The 22,619-nt window shown below is 36.2% G+C and overlaps 1 protein-coding gene across 10 annotated transcripts in view; it reads right to left on the bottom strand.

The window, feature by feature from the left end:
* Positions 1–22,619, bottom strand: part of LOC311609153 (uncharacterized protein) — a 495,868-nt gene that overhangs the window by 375,498 nt on the left and 97,751 nt on the right. For all 10 annotated transcript variants that reach the window (XR_014783287.1, XM_084801967.1, XM_084801969.1 and 7 more), the window contains one exon: positions 1,190–1,246. Coding sequence is in view for 2 of the 10 variants with exons in the window: in XM_084801971.1 (XP_084658097.1) it covers positions 1,190–1,246 (57 nt within the window). In the remaining 8 variants the exon portion in view is untranslated. The remainder of the gene's footprint in view (positions 1–1,189; positions 1,247–22,619) is intronic.

Genomic DNA, 22,619 nt, shown 5'->3' on the forward strand with positions numbered 1-22,619 from the left:
CTATTGTATCCAAATTATATTAATGCAACTCAAGGTATAATCAGATGCATTTTCGTAGTAATAAATATTGTGTATATGAATATAGTGGATTAATTGGTAACTTGGAAAACAACACCAGCAATAACTACAGGATGGAATGAGCATGCATTGACTGGATCAAGGCCTCCTACACAGACAGTGGGCAGTTTGATCTTCATGTGGGTCCCCTAGTAAGTTGAACAGCTGCTGTCTGTACCGTGGACTCTGTTGCCTGCTTTCAATTACTTCTCCTTAGCAGGGCTTCCTTGCCTGGCCTCAGTGGATGATGCAGCTTGATGTGTTGGGGTCAGTTTTTAGGGGGTAGAAGACTCCCCTTTTCTGAGGAGAGGGGGAATGAGGATAGGGAGAGGAGGGTGGAGGGTGAGACCTGGAGGAGAGGGGTGACTACGATTGGGATGTAAAGTGAAAAAAATACATAAGCAACAACAACAAAATTACTACAGCCTGGGATTTCTAAAGTGGAGCAGTAAAATATTCAAACTACTGACATAAAAAAACTAGTCAAATCCCAGTCAATGCATGCTCATTCCATCCTGTAGTTATTGCTTGGTGTTGTTTTCCAAGTTACCAATTAATCCATTATATTCATATGTACAATATTTATTACTATGAAAATGCATCTGATTATACCTTGAGTTGCATAAATATAATTTGAATACAATAGTTTGCTAATGTTTTGAGAATGTGTATGAGATAAAAAGGTAATCCTTTTCATATAGTAATTTAAAGACATTTCTATCTTATAAATTATTATCATATATAAATTCTTTATTCTTACATTGGATGGAATAGAAAAAGACAAGAGTTATTCACTCAAGTTTGTATAGTTCCTCAGCCAAGGATTAGCACCTGAAAACTGAAAATATCAGAAAGTCCACCAAGTTTATTCAGTGATAATTTTGCAAGCAAAAGGCATTTTATTTATAAACGTATGCTAATAAAATGTAAAGCTCAACAAAATAGGCAACATAGTATATCCGACGAGTCAGATTGGAAATTAATTCAGTAAAAATAATTCCTACACAATAATTGATACAACACTAATTTGTACTTTTTTGAATTTCCTGTACCAATCACCAGAAAACTGTGATTAGCAAGAAAAATTACAGATATACACAAAAAAAAATAGCATTTAAATAGTTCTACTCACCACAATTGGTGCATGGAGTTTTATTTGAACAGTTATCCCAGTAACACTCCTGAGGATCTAAGATAAAAGAAAGATTGAGGAGGGTCAGAACTGGTCAACTTATACAATCATTTATTTCATGTATTAATTCCACGATCTTCCATATTCTTAGTTTAGATTTCCATAAAGTTATACGCAAAGTCATAATACTAGTCACTGTCAATATTGTCACCCGCTGTTATTAATGTATTTCCTATTTACTCAGCACCCTGAGGACTAGGAGCGCCCCTCCCACCTGCCTGCCCACAGCCTCAACCCTGGCCTGCAGGAATCACACTGTGAACTTAAAAGAAATAATTCATTCTGGACTCTGACTCAATATTTCCTTTAAACAAAATGAAGAAACTGCACCCACAGGCTCTCCTTTGTTCACAGTACTTTGAAAACTTTCTGTGTGGGAAAGCTTCACTGTAACGTTTCACTGTGATGAGATGAAATCAATATCCTCAAATCTATGTTATTTCTTTTACTATATGACCTAATTTATCAGTTTATCAATTATACCTCTTGTGGAAAAATATATTTATTTTAAGGTAGCAATTGCCAAGTTATTTCAAACATATGTGTCAAGCATTTCAATTGAACAAGAAAAAATTATCAATACGTAATCCTTTTTCAAAAATTAATGAGAACAATGAAGCAAGAAAAACTTGTTTGGATGAACTATTAACTCAGAGGCAGAACTGTGAGGAGCAGATGCTGATGCTCACTTCAGTTCATTGTCTTTCCATGGATTATTTTAAAACACCTTTGTTAAGGCTCTGATATGTGCCAGGGATTGAAGTGGACACTGAGGATTCAGTAATGAACAAGATAGATCACCTGACTTCATGGAGCTTAACTCAAATGATCGTAGCTCATTAAAATATTGAATACACTTTTACATCCACTTGATTCATACAGAGTGCAATGTAATCAGGTAAAGCTACTGCTGAATCCACCTGCACCATGAGCCAAGCCTCATTTCCTGTGACTATCTTTTCTTTAACCTTTGAAGAATATTTGGTTCACAAAGGGCTTAGCCAAACAACTGAGTATCTTTGACCTGTTGCTAGTCATTTTGCTCAAGGATAAATCTTTCAAAATGGCAAGAAACAAAAAAATTTCCCATAAGATGCTTTAAAAAAATTTTTTTTATCGCTGCTCGAAATCTTGGTCAACTTTCAAGTTCAATGTGGGGTTTGAAAAAGTGCTACAGAGATTAAAAGTTCCATGTGTAAAAAGGGTACCATGTGCAAAAAGGGTACCATGTGCAAGAGCAAAATCACGCCCTCAGAGCCATCCTGCAGACTCTATCTTAACTCCTATTCTGTACTGGCACTGGGTTAAATGTCATGTTTATAGTCGGTATTGCCAAGGAATGATATCGTTCAAAATACAAAGATAGATCATACTTCCAGGTATCTAAAGCACATTTCTTGTTCAATTCCCATACCCTCTTACTGGTCTATAGAATGATATGCTGCTATGTAGAATTACATTAAGTTTAAATATATTATCTTAAAAACTTAAGATATATTGGCAAGATTTTCAAATGCTGCAATTGCAATACTTTCTACAGCATAAGATTATCAGTTGAGATATGAAAAAGTAAGAGCCCAAAATAATATCCTAAGAATATGAAACTGCTAACAGTTTCATCTTTAGTTTCAGTTCTTTCTAAAATTATAGCAAGTCACAGAAATGTATGTGGCCAGTTTCTCAAATGTTGCGTTCTGTGGTAGAGGTCCCTGCGACAGTCTGTGAAAAGAGCAGCCCTCTTGATTATTTTATGTATACCCTATTCTTCAATGTGACCATGGAGAAACATCTTTATATGGTGGAGGCAAATGATATTGAGAAAGAAGCATGGCTTGTCCGAAGGTTCAAAACTTCTTGCTATATAAGCTATGGCTAACAGGCTATACTTTCAGGTGCTACAATTTGTGCTTGATCAACCAGAACTTCCTTGACAGTTCTATATCCCTGCCTCATGAGAAATCTCCTAGGCTACCAACTTGTATACTACAAATGACTCGTAAGGTTCATTTGTCTCTTATCTTGCTGGATGGCCAAAGCACCTCAAAGCAGAGTGTGTGCTTGTGTGACATATTGCTTCCACTTGTTTCTCATTCCTCTATATCAGTGATCAAATCCTTAACTTTGACTTTCTTTTTTTAAAAAATATTTTATTTAATTTTAACTTATGTGCATTGGTGTGAGAGTGTCAGATCTCGGCATTACAGACAGTTGTGAGCTGCCATGTGGGTGCTGGGAATTGAACCCGGGTCCTTTGGAAGAGCAGGCAGTGCTCTTAACCACTGAGCCATCTCTCCAGCCCTTAACTTTGACTTTCAATGTTGCTGAAACAATTGTACAAAGATCACTAATAGGTCCTGGTTGCAGCACTCTGTAGATTTTCATAAGCTTTTTCAAAGGCTCTTCTTTCTCCCTTTAAAGTTGGAAACATCACTACTATTTGTGTGTGTTCCACAGCAAACATGTGGCACTCAGAGGGTGACATTGTGGAACCAGTTCTCCCCTTCTACCTTTAACTAGGTTCTGGGGACAAGGACCAAGGATAGATGCCAGAACTGTGTGGCAAGTAACTTTACCACGGAGCCATAATCATTTCACCTCTTCCTTTTAAATAAACTTCTCCAAGTTACTGTTCCTAAGTTTTTTCCTCTAAACATCTGCTTAAGTTGTATTAGTACTACAGCTCTCAAATGCTAATGACCATTTTTTTCATCTCTAGTACAGTAGAGATATCCAGTTCTGCATTCTGACACATAGTCCCACATGTTCAAATGTTGGTCTGGTATCTCCAACCAGTTCCACTTAAAACAAATAAAAAATATATATACTAATGGTTGATGGATACTTTTAAAAAAGTATTTATTCTCATTATCATCATTAGTCATTATGGAAATACAAATTAAAACTACTTCAAGATTCTTCTCCCTCCTGTCCAAATGGCCATCATTAAGAAATCAAATGATTACAAAAGGTAGCCACAATGTGTTAAAAGGATCCTTATTCATCATTAATGGAAGTTCAGACTAGTCAAGCCATTAATAAAATAAATATTGACATTCTTCAAAAAGCTAGAAATACAGATGTCATATGATCCAGCTATACCATGACTAGCCTTATTTATACCTAAAGGATTCTATTTCCTACTATATGCTTGCACATCCATTTTTATAGCCATTATAGTCACATTGGTAGGCAATGTAGCCCTGTCTTAGTGTCTATAAACTGAAGAATTGATAAAAAAAAAAAAGGGTCACATATACATAATGGAACTTTATTAAGATGTAATGAAAAATAAAATTCACAGATAAATGAGTAGACAGAACTAGAAAAATATACTAGATAACATTTGAAGGTTTACAAAGACAAATGATGCATGCTCTCTCTTTTTTCATGAATTGAAATTGAATTTGTGTGTTTAACTTTGAATACATGGAGAATTCAGGGAAACTTGGAAGGAGCCATTGTGGTGGAGAAAGACAACAATGGAGTGGTGTGGTGTGCAGAAACATTTGACACCCAAGCCAAAAGAAGTGGTGCAAAGATTTAAGCTTGGATTAGTGAGGACATGGAGGAGGTTAAGAAGAGAGACCAAGATGAAAGAGGAATGAAAAATCCACATTTAATCCTGAAATTGGTAATTCAGTTAAAAATTACAAGTTAACAAGAAGAATTACAAAGGTAATATCCTGCATAGCTCAACAGGGCTGCACCTAAAACGTGTGAATTCTTAAACACATATCAAAGTACCAAGCTTGGAATAGTTTCTTATAAATTTGCTTCCCCAATGTTCCAAAACAAAACAGGCCCATGCTAATACTCTTGGTTGCCCACCAGAACTAGATAATAAGACGCTGTTGCTAAGATGCTTTACACTTTGTTGAAAAAAAAAATAAAGAAATCAAATTAGAAGTGAATTGGAAGCTTCCTCCTTGTATAAAAGCTTTCACAGTGTCAGAAGTGACATGGAGAATACTGAAGGGTTGAAGCGGCCGTGAGTAGTCTTACCCAGCCATGTGCCATATGCAAAAATGTGTGCACTAGTGTACTAATGACACAACAGTTATAGGAGTAATCATCTATTCTGTCATTTTATCTGACGCTCAATACACAGGAAAGAATTCATATCTAGCATGATAAATCTGATTTTAAAGAACTGGGAGAGGGCGTCCTAGGCCCTAGAGTGGACACTTAATACAGTTGTTGAGGTTAGTTGACATAACATCAAACTATCTTCTAAGTATTTATGTTTATAACCATAAACAAATACTATTCTCAGATTTAATCAGAGAACCATTGCTCTTTGATGAACAAGGTGAGTGAAAAAACTAATGGCTGCTTAACATGTTGAGAACAAATGGTTTTTGAACATTCAATCCTAACTGAGACATACAACCCTTCCTCAAAAGGAGGGAAGATCACAATAAAAGCATTGGAAAAAATTTAAAAGCCAAAAGATAAAGAAAAGTCCTGCAAAGCATCATCATTTGCACCTCATGCAAACACTGAAATAATGATCTCACATTAGTTGCGGTTGTCTGTGATGAGCCTTCAGAAGAATGTGAAGCAACCTTTAACATGGTTGACAGTGGCTCACAGTGCCTTATTCCCCCTCTCAGAACTACTGGCTCCTGATGGATTCTGGGAGAGAAGGAGTCATTGTCTTTAGTTTTATACCCACTGATTTATCCTCCCAGGCTTCAGCAAATAGCCTTGGTAAAACTCAGTGGGTAACAAAACAAAACGTAAACTCCTAGAGACAGGAAAGGGAACTTGGTGCAGCAAAGAAGATGAGTTTTCAGGAAATGAGAGCAAAATAAAATTTACAAAATAGTTATTCAATTTTTCATAGGTAAGTATTGCACAACCTCTGCAGCTGCCCCTGAGTAACCTGCTTCACCACACCTTCTCTTCTATAACAAACTGAAACTTTAGATAATTAGATAATATAAATCTTTTCTCCATAAGTTGTTTTTGTTGAGTAATGTGGTCCCCATTATATAAAACTAGTAATATACCGCCCCTCCTATTCCCATGTGTGATTAGCCCAACTCTCTACCCACTAACTTAAAACAGATGTCTGGGAATTAACCCATAATGCTGCATTTCCTATACTGTCCAATTTTTATTGCTCATGAGGTCTTGCCAACACTGCTTTCATCATATCTACCATCAATCTGTTTCCTTCCCATCCCACAATTTGACAATGTTTTAAAGTTCAGTTTGCCCTGAAGATATCATTTGATGTCTCTCCTCGTCCATCTTAGGCACTCCTGTTTAAAGTCTTCTGAAAATAGACTGTTCTTTTCCTCCCCTGCTGAAAGGACTTTAGTAGATCTTCACCACTTGCAGCCAAAGTCTACGATGTTCATCCCAGCTTCATATCGTTTCAGAGGTGTGAACTCTACTAAGGTGTCTTGTGTGCATTCATTTCTTAGCATACCTTACTTGCAAGCTCCGGTAGAATGCATGCCAGGTTTGTTATTTAATGCTTGGCTTTCTCCTCTCAGCTTCCTATGCAATGACTATGCTACCAACCTTGGCTTTGAAACCTCCAAAACCATTTCATCTAGAGTCAGCTAGCTGCCCAACTATCATCTGTCCAACTTATTCATGACATGGATGAAGAGATTCTTCCTGATTGTTGCAAAAGTTAATACTAAGCAACAACCTTAACACTCAGATAATTCATTGACTTCATACTTTGGACCTCATCATACTGTTCTTGCCTTAAAACTTCATGAATATGCTTGGAATTTACTAAAATATTGATGCCATTTCAGGATGAAAATGGATTAATAAGCACATGATTTATTCCAAAACTCTACTATGAATCAACAATGTGTCTAAATAATTACTGAGTTCTCTATAGATTTTTAATTTCAAAGTACAGCCTTCTAAGAGCAACAGAGCTATCCCATAGGCACTGTCTATTATAAAAAGAACAAAGTGCCAACATAGGACAAATCCATTAAGTCAAATATTGATTGATAGAAGGCATTCCTGCACTTTGGCTGGGGTTAAACTTGAGAAAATAATTTCATGTTCAACTTTGAACCCCGGAATTTTGGAAGAAGGGAAGCAATCAAAATAATTTGCATGTTCGGCTTAAATTCAATCAACACCATTTCCAAATAAAGGTTAAAAATCTCTTAGCTGGTTTCCACTTAAGGCATGTGTATTGCTTTTGCACCAAAGGATCAAGATTTTTAAAACTGTATTTCATGTTTTCAGTAGGAATAAGTTATAGCTGGACATACCTAGTGGCACTGATGAAAATAATGTTTTCTGTAAACCTAGTATGTTTCATTAGTTCACTAACTATTCCCATAAAATTATTCATGCGAGGGAAATGAAAATCCCTAGAAACTAAGATATGCCAAGGCATATCTAAATTAGAAAGTCATCACACTTGTACTGTGAGATTTTGATCTAATGATTTCACACCATTTCTTCTGATATTTATATAATAACTAACATTGAATCTAAATTTTGCTCTTAACTTTAAAAATACACTATAGCATAGAAAATAATTTTCACTGTAAGCTTTGTACACATAGCTCAATAAAAACATGTCTCTCTCCACTTTCTCTAATTTAATTTATTTTCTCCAAAGTAAGTATTTAATGTCTATAATACAAGCATGGAATGTAGAAAGATGACTATCTGTGGTTTGAAAGTTCACATCATTTAAACAGGGAGGTAGTGGGGAAGATGGGAGAGAAGACAGGAAGGGAAAAGATTAAACAAACTGAAATATAAATGGAAAAGTCACAGAAACCTATGATCCTGTAACCTAATTTAAAGATATAACCATCAACACACACACACACACACACACACACACACACACACACACACACACACACCTATTCCTAAAAGTCATGTGCCATGTGTGGAATTCCCCTTTTTGGACTGTTGGTCAGCGAGCCTCTAGAGGCCACTCCCCTAAACAATTCAGGGTTTTGCCATTCCTCTGAGCTGCCCCTGAAGAACAAGGTAAATCAACATATATAGAACCATTGCTGCAGACGCTGTACACCTTGACTGCAGAACACAGAGAACCCAAGCTGGAATCTTCTTCCCTGCTGACTCTTAATATTTTGGGAAGATACTACATAGACTCCTGAGAGAGAGAGAGAAAGAAAATACCAACAACTTTACCCAGTGCTACAAAGTACAATATCAACTTGTCAAGCAACTTGTCAATTGGAAAATAGTGGCACACACTATTATGGGGATAGCCAAATACTTTCTGGTTGTATTTGGGGCTTGTCTGACAGGATGACATCCATCTCTGGTACTATAAACTGCAGACAACAACAATAACAAAAGATGACGGACATCTAACACCGAAATCCACAACTAGTCTGTGTATAGAGAACAAAAGACTTTGGGATGCTCAGTCTTAAGAAAGATACCTAGACCACATCCTTCTGCTCAGAGCTCAGAGACATATGTAGAACACAAAGCTGAAACATTGAAAGACAGTAGGTGACTTCAAGGAAACACGGTTTTCCAGACAAAGCTGGGCAGATTCATATTTTAACTCAGAGGTTGTGATATATTTGCCCAGGATCTGAGAAAACGCAAGACAGAAAAAAATTTTAAAAACCTCTCAGCATACAGGAAAGAAGGTAGGCATGAGGTTCCACCAGTAACCAAGCAGCTAGCACATTCAATTGATGAAAGAAAGCCAATCTTGCTCTTTGTATGCCAGGTACACTCCAGAGCTGGCTTCATACTCAGAAGTACCCAGACAATACAAACTAAACTTCACATGGCTTTTGCTTTGGTTTGTTTGTTCTTAGAAAGAGAAAGAAAACACAAAATTAGGTGATGGGGGAGGTGGGGGAGGATCTTGGGGTAGTTGAGGTAGTGGAAAGAATATCATAAAAATACATCTATGAAATTGTCAAAGAACATATGTTTGAAACATGATACAGAATAATCTGTTTGTTTTAGCAATAAATATGTTTATATATATATGTGTGTGTGTGTGTGTGTGTGTGTGTGTGTGTGTGTGTGTGTGTGTGTGTATACGCATGTAACAATTAATGAACAAAGAAGCCATGGATTTGAGAAAGGGTAGGTATATATGAGAGGTTTGGAGAGCAGCAAGGGGAAATCATGTAATTATATTCTAGTTCCCAAAATAAAAAAAAATTAAAATTAATGTGTGGTGGATAGCCTCGAGCTACCTTCTAAATATGTATAAATGCTATTCTTAGCCTTAATCAGAGAAGCCTCTCTACAATATAAAGAAGCGAGTTTGAAACAGATGACTGTTCAAGTACGGCTCAAGTCTATGACAGCTGAGTGTCCAGCTGTAAACAGGACCTTTATATCAACCCATCTGAAGCTTAGACAGCATTGCATAAGGGACAGGGAGAAAGGCAGGAAGACAGGTTACAAAATGTCATCCTCTGGACATAGCATAGCCTGGGAAATGGAGCCTCTGTCATCATTTAAGAAGTCCCTGGTGAGCACAGCAGGCTTTGGTGGAGGGTTACAAATGCAGTCTCCCAAATTTCACTGGTTAGAATTTTTTCATTTCAAGTAAATAAATGAATAAACAAAAGCTCATGAGTATAGGGACAAGGCCTTGTAGGGAAGAGAGGAAGGGGATGAACGCAGGAAGGTGACAAGGGATGTTGTGATCTAAGAGTGATCTGAGTGGATTTTATACATATATGAAAACATCAAAGAGCAAATTTCACTAACAAAATCACATAGATCATTTATAAAATATATTTTTTGTCTTAGGTATTCTATCACAATGTTAAAAAAAATGGTACAAATGATTTTAAAGTTTAACATTAAACTAGTGGTATGATTTATGAAAACAAAGTGTCTATTACAGGCTATTTAATAAAGTGAAAGAAACAATTAAGCATGTAGCAATGAGGAATGGCTAAATATATTGTAACCGATAATGATATGAATTATTATTCTGCTGGTATGCTGAGTTATACAAACAGAACTGTATTTGCATTGTTCCATTGGGCTTATAAACTCAACTTTACTTTTAGGCAATATTTTCCAGGCATAAATATGGCAAGAGAATATCAACAGTGGTCAACTACTCATTGTCATAAAAATAATGCTATAAAACTTGCTGGTATGTTTCAGATTAAGAGGAAGTTCTTAAATTTTTTTTGAAATCTCCTCCCACTAAGAAGATGATAACAAACAATGAGCTTTTGAAACTGATAATAATTTAATATTAGAATACAAAAAACAAATATCTGATCATTAAACATGTTCTTAAATTAAAATGAAATTTATTTCTCAGAAACTTTTATCTCTGATATAAACTAACTTAATTTATATAAATTAAGATGATTATGTTAGTAGTCCAACATATTCTTGGATAATATTAATTTATTAAATGAAATATATTAAATATTTATGTATATATGTATATATAAACATCAAAAGACATCTATTTTGAAATGATATTGAATTCATTTTAATTCAGTGTTCACCACTTACATATACTTAAAGTAATTTGCTTCCTAATTAAAATGTAATTTTAATAAACTAAGTAAAAAGTGAATTGCACAGATGGTTCTAATTATTCTTTATGTCCAATAATCATTTGCAGTACAGCAAGTGTGTTGCTATTTTTCATATTTCATATATTTTAGACTTATTCCCAGACTACCAATAGAACAGTCAATTTTATAATGTGGTTTTACTTCACCTCACCTCATCTATAGATATTAATGATGCCAAATTATTGAATGATGAAAATTATTGGTCATGCTTTTAACAGAAAATTACATGAGACAAAGATATGATCATACTTTTAAATAGGGAAATTTTTGCTATCACTTGGCATTCACTTTTTTCAGTCACCATCTTGGGGATGGCCTTCCCTGTTGAGATGTAGGAAGAGATTTGATGGTAAAAGTTGAGAACAAAGACTTGACCTTTAGAAATATGCAAGATCACAGTCTGCAAGGAATTGGTTGAAGATTAAATTGCATAGTACCTGGTAGTACTGCATTTGTTTACAAACTAGACTCAGGTATTAAATTAGAAAACCATTAGTGAAGTCAAGTGAATAGTCCAAAATATAAACTATACTAATAAAAGATATAAAAGGTGGTATTTGAGAAATACTCTTAGAAATATGAATATTAGAAAGTATTTCCCTTCCTCAGTGTAGTGGAGAGGAATGGGATAAACAGTTCAGCAGTGATTAGACAAAGGACAGGGTTATTCCAGAATGAGGGAAAAATTAACACTCAATTTAAAGATAATTTCAAGTAGTGCTTTACCCAAAACTGTCATTAACTCTACTACATATTCTCTTCTGAAGTGAAAGAAAGAAAAGAGCCTTATTTTCTTATGAATTATTTTTTGAAATCTTGAATAAACATGCATAATCTAAGTTGACTAGTCATATAAATTATTTTATCTAATTCTCTCAACAGCCCTACCAGATGGGCATGGTTAGGACCATTTTACTGTTGGTCAGTGGTAGGTCAGAGGACATGGAGTTACAGAGAAAGCATCGAGTATTCCAGTGCAGCTCCAAACACCTTAAAAGCTAAAACTTGGAGTACATAGAAAAGAAGAGCATCAGCTCTAGAACAGAGACACCTGAATTCTGACTTCCTTTTACAGTTTGGTGTATTTAAAGGGCAGAGTCTTCGGTCTTCTCTGGAGCTTTAGAGGTCATAAGGGCTCAGAGCTACGAGAGAGCTACTCCCCTGAAAGGATACCTCAAGGTATTTCCTCTGCGTACCAGATTGCCCGACAATATTCCGCAGAGGCATGTGAACATCAAGGGGAGGGTTAACCGAATCACAGTTTGCCCTTGAGGTTAGGCTTGCCCTTGGTGAAAGCCTTATAGGCTGTCTGCACAGCAACATTTCAGGGCTAGCATCTGAAATTTCATTTGTTCACCTCAGCTATAAGACACTATCACTCCGTATTTACCTTAAAAATCCCCATAGACTTTTAAGATACCACAGGTCAACAAAAATGATGTTGTAAAGTAGTATTTTGTACCATTGTACATCTGTGCACATATTTATGTGTTTGGAAGCATGCAAATTCACGAATGTGGTACATGCTTGCTAAGCAACACATGGGAAGATCAGAAGACAATCTTGGATATTGATCCTTGCTTTTCACTTATGTTTAAGGCACTGTGTTTTGTTATTAATGTGTATAACATGTTAGGTGAACTATAGCTTTTGGGGACTCTCTTTTCTTTGCCTACCATCTCTCTGTAGGAACACTTAGATCATAGAATGGAATTGCCACACCCAGTTATATGTGGTCCTTGGGATCTGAACTCAGGTCCTCACACTTGCACAGTAAGCATTTTATCATTTAAGAACACACACACACACACACACACACACACATTATTGCCTACCACACAATAACTCATATTACATAAGGTCATTAGATATAGTATATACATTCTATGCTGATAAATGCATAAAGAGCTCCAAAATGTATTATTGTTTTGCTGTTCTTGTGGTAGTAGTATGCTTTTTAAATTACTCCCCTGCTTAGTAATCCAAGACCAAGAAGTCATCCCTAGAGACATATACATGAATTGACTCAATAGGTTGTAGTTATACATTTTTTCTTTTATATGTACATATAACAGCACTGGTTAAGAAAGAAAAGTCCATGAATTTGTGGAGGGATCAGGAAAAATAAAGAAGATATGAGAAGGGTGCGAGTAATGATGGAGCAGGGGGTTATAAAATTATATTTTAATTACTATTATTAATTAAAATAGTGGTACTTTGTAATGAAATATCAACCAGGCACTTTAAAGGCAAGCCAGTCTTAGGACTATTTATACAAGGCAGACGAAGATTGTGTTTTTCATTTTGTGGTCTGGACACCTGGTACACAAACGCCAAATTCCAGCAAGGGAACACAATTGAAACCAGGTTCCATGTGTCTGCCATATAATCATGACCTGGACTTCTGAAAACTGTAAAACAAAAGATATAAGCATGTTTTTAACATCATTGTTATGTGCGCCAACATTTCTGTCTTCACTTGAATTGCTCTTTGGCCATTGCAATACATTTTAAGCATCATGTTCCATTTAGAAAAACACTTTGCGTTACAAAAATCTAATTATGTTATACACAAGCCACAGAGGTAATTACACTTCATACAGATGTCCTTAATCTGCATTAGTGGAAACATGATACCTGCTGATGAGAAACTCACATGTAATTATTGTCAACAGCCGCGCTAGGCTAATATTGCAATGTGATCATCTAAGCCATCATCTGTGCCTTTGTGTGTATGTGATGTGTGTGTGTGTGTGTGTGTGTGTGTGTGTGTGTGTGTGTGTGTGTATATGTGTTCATATGTGGCAAGATGAATGTATATAGGATGCTTGCACAATTCTGTGGAGGCCATGGGTGTTGCTGTGCTGTATTTTTGGCCACATAGATCTGCCTGACTCCATCTCTGCCAAGCATTGGTATAAATAACACACGGCATTGGCTTTTTAAAAAAACTATAGGTTCTAGAAATCAAGCCCAAGCCCTCATACATGCAAGGCAAGCACTTTAAGCATTTTATTAGGTGATCTATTTCCCTGTCCCCTATCCTCTGCTTCTAACCTACCATGCTGATCTGTTTTGTTGATTTAGAATTACAGCAAGATTTTTCTCATGAGGATTACATAAGACTTTACACTATGGACTAATATGTTTCACTAAACCAAATATTTAACTTAGTACTTTTCTCTCTCTCATTATGTATATATATATACATATACATATATATATATATACATATATATATACATATATGAGTGTGTCTGTGTGTGTGTGTGTGTATGGGTGTGTGTGTGTGTGTGTGTGTGTGTGTGTGTGATCTAAGTGACACACTTGTTGAATGTTGACTACATCTTCAATATTAAAGGAACTTTGGAACTTTATGAGTATTCCAGGATCACAAGTAAGCAAATCCTGCTGAGAGGAAAATCATTCTTATTTTATAATATGTGGAATCTTTCATCCCTCTTGATTTAACTGAATTTTTTCAAGCATTCATATGACCCCGAGGTATCAGCCCACCCACTTGTTCATTCCTCAGTAATGAACTTCACCAGTGCTCTCACAAACATTTGTTCTTAGAACGATGGCAATGAATACAGCTCAGCACTTGTCTCTTTGGCTCTTACTATGAGTGTTGGTATTTCCACCATTTCCTTTTCAACTTTCCTCCACAACTGGACACATTTCACAGCCTCATCACATTTCCCCACAGAGGTCATCCATCCTCTTCCTGACTGTTACTGAACTGGAAAGAGTCACCTCACATCGGCAGAACAAGAATGTGGTTTGTTTTGTTTTATCTATTTGGGAGAGCCAGGAGTGACTATAAATTTTCCGTGAATAATAATCCTCTCCTTATCTGTGAAATGTCACTGCTATTGTAACCGTGTATGGATGATGATGATATTTTTTTGACAAGCAAGGGAAAGTTTACAAAAGAGCATTTCATAAGGAAACTTCCATCTGCCTTCTATAGAACTTGAATCTGTACATGAAAGGAAAATCAGCCCTTAAAATCAAGCCAGACACTACACAGCACTACTTACAGCAGAATCACGGTAAGAATGGTAAACCCTGACACCTACACATATATTCTAATCTTAAGTAATATTTTGGCCAGTGACTCACCTAATATTTTCAATGTGAAATCCTTAACAAATGTTAATTATCCTAGTACTAATGGGTGCTTTTTAGTCTAAATGTGGTAGTATTTTATATTAGCCCACAAATATTTTTCAAATCCAAATCATCCTTCTATGACATTCACTTTATATTATATAACAAATCCTTGTGACTACCCAACATAGTTCATCAAGAGACTTATACATAGTATTTTATACATAGTATTTCACACCAAAGTCTACTTCACAGGGTTTTTTCCATTGCTGTCTCTTAATTATTTTCTTTTCTGTTGCCTCATGTAAATGATCACCTTTTAATTGTAAGTACTTCTAGGATACTCTCCTGAAAATGCCAAGAAATAGTGTAAGAAATACCAAAAATGTATAAACATGCAGAAAAAAGTTCTTACAACTGTAGACTACCTAAAAATCAGTTGGAATTAATCATTGTTTCCTCGACACAAAACACAAAAGGCTTATATTGTAGTTTTATGGACTGAGAAAACAAACTTAATGTGAGCTACTGATCCTTTTTTCACTTTCAGGATAATTTTCAAATCCCAGATTCTAGAACATAAGATAAACTTGAATAAGTAACAAATCATAGGCCAGGACCTCTGAAGAACATTAGCAAATGGTTTTGAATGATGTGATAGATTTTGAAATGTGGAAAGAGAAGGAAACATTTGAAAGCAACCGTATTTGTTCATTTTAAACCACGGCTGCTTAACTAAGATGCAGACATGAATCATTCTCCCAATACATGAAAACACAGTATTGGGCTGGGAACCAAGACTCCACTACAGATTTCAGTGAACAGAGTGGCAGAACAGTCAGCCGGCCGTGAGAATGACATCTTTACTTAAGATGGAGACTCTTCTCTATCACCTTGACTAGACGTGGAATCACCATGAAAGTACACATCTAGGCGTGCCTGTGATTTTCTAGATTCAATTGATTGAGAAGGAAAGATCCATCATAAATTTGGTCATTACCAGGTCATCCGCTCCAGTCTCAAATGGCATTAAAAAAAAAAAGTATGAAGAGATATCTCAGCAGGTAAGAGCTCATATTGGTTTTGCCAAGGCCCTGGTTTTGTTTTCCTCTCACACACCAGGCTACTCACAAATGCCTGTAGCTCCAGTTCCAGAGACTGAAACACCATCTTCTGGCCTCCAGGGATACCTAGGTACACATACACTCATGGACATGGATGGATATGTAAAACAACAAAGGGACCTCTGGGTACCAGAATCTATCATTTTCTGCCCATTTACTGTGACGAGCCGCCTAAGAGTCCTGCCACTGGAGCGTCACTGTCATGATGCACGATACACCTCAAAGTCTGAGCCTAGAAGAATCCACTTTTCATTTAAATCAATTTTGTAAGCCACTTTGGTCACAGTAACCAGAAAAACAACTAAAGCAAGCATAGACAGTTGTGGAATTCTCAGAAATGAAGCCGTTTTATATCTTCACTCTGGACACTTTCAGGTGCCAAATAATTCTGCGCATGTATAGTCATCCTGGATACAAAGTCACGACTCAAGCATGTCTAGTCTAGCCTCCTCTCCTGTGTTGCCAAAGTTTTTCTGGCTCCTAAAAAGCAGTGGGTCAGAACAGACAAGGCTGACCTCAAACTTTGCTTATTTTTTATGTTTACATTTATTCAATATTAAAGGAAATGCTACACTTGGTATAGAAATACTGTGCATGGGGGGGATGGAAGATGTTGGATTAAAAAATGTTCATTATAATTATCTGCATTTTTATCAGAATTCTATTAGTGCATTATAATTCCAATTGTTCCAAACTTAACACTTAAATCAGAATATAAATGCTTAATGGAGGTACTGTAGTCTTAAGAGTTAGATAAATTCAAAGTGAATTTTCACCTTAAAGTTATTTGTGGTGGTGGTGTGAAAGAGAAGGACGTTCATAGGTTTGATATTTGAATGCTTGATTCCCAACTGGTGGAACTGTTTGGGGGAGAAGTAGGATGGTTCAAAAGCCCTTCTCACTCCCAGTCCCCTCTCCCCTTCCTCCTTCCTCCATCTCTCCTTCTCTCTCTTCTTTCTCTCTTCTCTCTTGTCTCTTCTCTGTCTCTGTCTCTGTCTCTGTCTCTGTGTCTCTGTCTCTGTCTCCCTCTCTTTCTCTCTCTTTCTCTCTCTCTCTCTCTCTCTCTCTCTCTCTCTCTCTCTCTCTCTCTCTCTCTCTCTCTCTCTCTCTGCCTGAGAGTTGTCATAGCACCATGCTTGCCTATTTGGCCTGTGAGATATACCCACCCTCACTCTAAAACTGAGGATGGGTTCAAAATCACTATATATTCCAGGCTAGCTTCAACTCACATTCATCCTCTGCATGCGCCTCCCATGTGATAAGTTTAAGGATGTCAGCCACAAAGTCTGGCTGGCACAAGTTCCTGATTAGAATTATAAAAATACAGACTTATCGCATAAAACCTCCAGTATATAGGAAATCCAAATCTACTGTGAAAGCAATCTACCATATGATTGAAGTTGTTGGCTTTGTCAGTAGACAGTGGCTATTCTAGTAAAAGAAGGTGAATAAGGGTGGGTTGGATAAAAAAACTTAGCATCTGTTCTAACAAAAATGCATCCCATTAAGGAGAAAATGATGGAGGAAGCGTTTTTCTTGTTTCTAGGATAATTTGTTTGTGTGGCACTTTGATGTTCTAGGTTATCTTTTTCTAAAGTTTTCTTATAATTTTTATTTCATATATTACATCCCACTGGAATTTCCTCTCCCTCCTCTCCTCTCAGTCCCTCACCACCAACTCTCCTCTCCCCAGGTCCACTAATCATCCATTCCCTTCAGAAAAGACCAAGGTTCTTAGGGATCTCAATTGAACATGGGAAAACACTTTACAATAATACTAGGCACAAACCCTCATGTCAAGGCTGGAAACATGGAACACAAATAGTGTTTTGTAATGAAATGAAATTGCAACTTTATTTTATAAATTTCTTTTGTGATGAAAGACGTTGAACTTATTATTGTAGGTGCTAGGCAGTCTCTACATTCTTAGTCTACCAGTGCTTGTTTTGTTGTTGTTTCTTTTTGTTTGCTTGTTTGTTTGTCTCTCTCTCTCTCTCTCTCTCTCTCTCTCTCTCTCTCTCTCTCTCTCTGTGTGTGTGTGTGTGTGTGTGTGTGTGTGAGAGAGAGAGAGAGAGAGAGAGAGAGAGAGAGAGAGAGAGAGAATCAAACTATTAGCCTTGCTTTGCCTATAATTAACTATGTAGACTAAGATAGCTTTAACTAAACTTACCATGATCCCCCTGCCTCTGCCTAGTGTTTTTTTTTTTTTACTTAACTTGCTTTTTATTCTATGAAGTTGCTTGCTGAAATACAAATTCATTGTCAGAGCTATGAAGGTAACTGGAGGAATAAAAAAATACTAATAAACATTTTTTAGGAATATTGCATTCTGCCATTTTGTTTCTTCTTTAACATCTTCCCCCACTGGATTAATAAATTTCACCTATAGACATTGAGGGAAAAAATAACTCTACGGTTAGTAAGATGTGTTGGTATAGATAATTTGGCACAGGTGCATAGTCCTTAATCTTTCATTGATTCATGGATATTACATCCCAAAGCAGTAGCTCCTCTAGGTATGGGATATTTTCCTTGATTACTTGATTATGTTTCTCTATCTTCTCTTTCTTCTTGTCCTTGATGCCCATCTTTCTATTTTAAAAATGAGCTCAAATGGAGAAACTGTGAAGAGAGCTGTGGCGATATCACTGTTGGTACTGTTTATTTCCTTTTAGGCTAGCCATTTATCTTTAATAATTATTTTTTGTAGTACTGGCGCTATTACTTATTATTAGTTTGACATTCCTTCTAAAATTACAAATGTGTCATTATGATTTTCCTAAGACCTTCCAATTGCACTATATGTTTTGTTGGCCTTTATTTACATTTCTTTCTGGAAGGTTTAGCTGATTTTTAAATTATTATGTTTTTATTTGAAACCTTAAACTGAAAGTCCTGTGTTTTTGCAGCTTTTCACAGACACTTCTTTTTCATTATGCAACTCTAATCATTTCTCTCTTTATTAATAATCTCATTCTATTTTTTCTAGATTATCTCTCTCAGCAAAGGAGATGGATACGTTTTAAGTCTTGAAATGGAATACTCTACTCTTTGACATCAGGCTTTTCCATTTTCAAGTTTGATATCATGTAGCCACTGATAATTGGTTTTCTTATTGTTCTCATCTGCTCAATCAATATTTCCTTGTCAGTCAGATGTAAATTAGGAAGATTAGATTCCATATGTTCTTCAAGGCAGGATATCACAACACAATTTAGCAAGATTTTTTTTTTGCAATCAATATTCATTTGTACTGTTTACACACTAGAAATTACCTAGGGGGGAATGTCACAGGCATGTAGGCCAAATCACCTAGGTTCAGAGCATGTTAATCAACCTTTAGAATTTGGTTCTTCAGTGGGTAGAGAAAAGATCAATTTTTACTAAATGTTATTAACCTTTTAATAACCATTATACATTTAGTAAATACATAAATTTGATTATTAAGAGACTGAAAGTGACTAGTTATAAGCAGAAAGTTAGAGAAGCATGATCCATAGTGAAAATAGAACAAGTCTTGCCAGTGGACTTGGTGTGGGTGGGGTTTGAGGGAAGGAGAGATACTGGGAGGAAAGACTAGAATTAAGGGGCAATTTAGGAAGGTAGAAACCTAGTACGGTGTAAACCCAATGGAATCTATGAGAAGGACTCTAGCAAAGACTCCTGGTAAAGCAGTACATGGAGCCTTAACCGGCCACGTTCTGTACAGATTGTCCTGACTGCAGAGTGTTCTGGGACTGGAGCCTAGCAAAGTCATCAGCAGAGAGACTTCATCTTTCTACTAACGGAAGCAGATGAAGAGTTCCAGAGGCCACCATCAGGCAGAGCTCAGGGAGGCCTGAGGGGGAAGGGGAGGAAAGATTGGAAGGACTAGAAGAGTCAGGGACACCACAAGGTCACTATCCATACATTCGTCTGAAGGGGACTCAAGGGGGCTCTCAGAGATCAGGGAGCCTGTAGGGATCTGACCGAGGGCCTCTGCATCTATGTAATGGCTGAGGAGCTTGACGTTCTTCTGGGATTCCTAACAGTGAGAGTAGGGGCAGTCGCTCACTGTTTTTCCTGCCTGTGGGACCCCTTTCCTCTTCCTGAGTTGCCTTGCCCAGCCTTGATGTGATTATACGTGTCTGGTCTTATGAGACTTCCTATACCATGTTTGGTTGATAGCCCTGGTGGGGAGGGGCCATTTTTTTCTGAAGGGAGGCAGAGGTGGGGTTGGGTCTGGGGGAAAGAGGAGGTGGAGAGGAGAGACTGGGCTAAAGGGGAAGGGGAAACTACAGTCAGGATATAATATGTGAGAAGAGAATTTTTTAAATGTTAAGATCCCTGCATAATATTAGTCATCTATGTATCTCTGTCATTCATCTATCCATCTACCTATTGATCTATCACTTATCGATCTGTCTGTCCATCTATATGTCTATCTAAGATAGATAGATATGTAAATATCCCTTGGAGAGCTGCATTTTGAACGTCACCAGCATGAGTTAGTGAATTAATTCCAAATTGTATTTTAAAAAATGTGTGGAACAACACCTCAAGAACGCACCGTGTTCAAAATAAGAAATGAAGCTCTGGGGAGGGAACTCCATGGTAGAGTGTTTTCTTAGCTTGTACAAGACTGATTAGCTCTCTAGTGCATCAAAAATTAATGTTCTTTTAAATTCAGTGTCCTGGAGCTCACGTAGGTAGTTCTCATTGACAGGCATTTTGCCAGAACTGGTCTGTTTGGGTGAGAAGATACTGGACCGATCTTTTACATTGCTGGCATTTTTTTTTAAATGAAATGTGGTACTTCTTGGTGAGGGCCGAGTTTGTTATGGCCAGAGCAGGTTGGGAAGAAGAGCAGGTAGTGACATCAAGTGGACAGAGGAGACTGGGCTGTCGTAGAGTATGCGCTTTCTGTTCCAAGCACTTATTCTTACTCTCTCTTGGTCCTGTTCAAGTTTTGGTTGGTTTTGGTTTCAGATGAACTTTTGTTGTTGTTTGTTTATTTTGTATATCTATTTTTATTTTTTGAGAAACCCACATGCTGAGTTCTGTAATGGCCACACATGCTTGCACTCCATCAGCAGAAAATGAAGGTTTCCCCCTCAACATTCTTACAGGTATGTGTGAACACGTAAAAAAATACTCACATTTTTTGTTTATTTTTTCTTTTGAAATCCATCTGTTAGTTTTATTAGACCACTAGTTGATTATATCTAGCAAAAGTATCCATTTAAATTGAAGGAAAAGTAAAACTTTTCATGATAAAAATAAGTTAAGAGAACCCATGATTACAAATTAATCCCTACCGAGAGTAAAGAAGTACTTCAGTCTGCAGTGAAGGGTAACCACACACTAGCAGCCATGGTGAATTAATAAACTGTTCCAGAATAATTATTCAAAAAACCGCTCAAGAAAACAGCACAAAACAATATAAAAACAGTAATTAAGATAAATTGTTCAATATTGATTCTTAATATTAATAGTCTCAATTCCCCAATAAAGAGACATAAAGAGACAGGCAATTTGGGTTATAAAACAAAATCCATATTTATACTGCTTCCAAGAAGTACACCTTTTTGTCAAGGACAGGCATTACCTTAGGGTAAAAAGGGTTAGATAAAGGTATTGCAAGCAAATGGAAATAAAAAAACACAAGCTGAGATAATAGCTATTCTCTCTGACAAGACAGCCTTCAAAGCAAAACTAGTCAGGAGAGAAAAAGAAGGATACTCATTAAAGGAACAGCCCATCAAAAGTGGATGTCACAATTTTAAACATAACACTTGCAGACACAGATGGGCATGATGAAAGCAGAATTAACAGTAATGTTTATAGAGCTAAGCACCAACAAACAATAGCTATGAGACCAGAATTAATAATGATATATTTGAAGGCCCTGGAAAATGATAGGAACAACTAACACCACAAAAAAGTAAATAAAAAGAGAGTATCAAAACCAAGGTGGAAATTAACAAATTACATATAAAACAAAATTAGAGAAACAAAAAGTCAGCAAAAACAAAAGATTTTTTTAAGATTGACAAATCTTTAACCAAATTAACAAAATGATAGATAAAAATAAAGTTAGTGAAAATCAGAAATGAAAAGGAAGATACTACAACAGGCAACGCTAAAATCTAGCATTATAATGACATATTTCCTCACCTTTATTCCACCTAATTTAAAAATTAAAAATAAATAGATGAATTTCTTAATATATATAACAAAGATAAACTAAAACAGGTTTTAAAAAACTTAAATTCATCACAAATAAAGATTTAAATTGTAATAAAAGATCTCCCAATCAAAATAAATAGAAAAATAAAAGAAAGGAAGGAAGCAAGAAAATAATTTAAGCCTCACTAGATTTACCACAGAATTCTACCAGACATTTCAAGAACTAAAACTGATGTCTCTCAAACTATTCTATAAAATGGTATTGAAAGAGAAAATGCTTCCCAATTCTTTTTATTAAGATAGCATTACAATGACTATTAAACAAGGTAAAGAATAAAGAATAAAAAAACAAAAATTATACACCAATCTGCTTGAACCACATATTTTAAAAAGATAGCATCTTCAATTAAT

Source organism: Acomys minous (assembly GCF_964271855.1).
Source record: "Acomys minous genome assembly, chromosome: 11".
Classification (NCBI taxonomy): Eukaryota; Metazoa; Chordata; class Mammalia; order Rodentia; family Muridae; genus Acomys; species Acomys minous.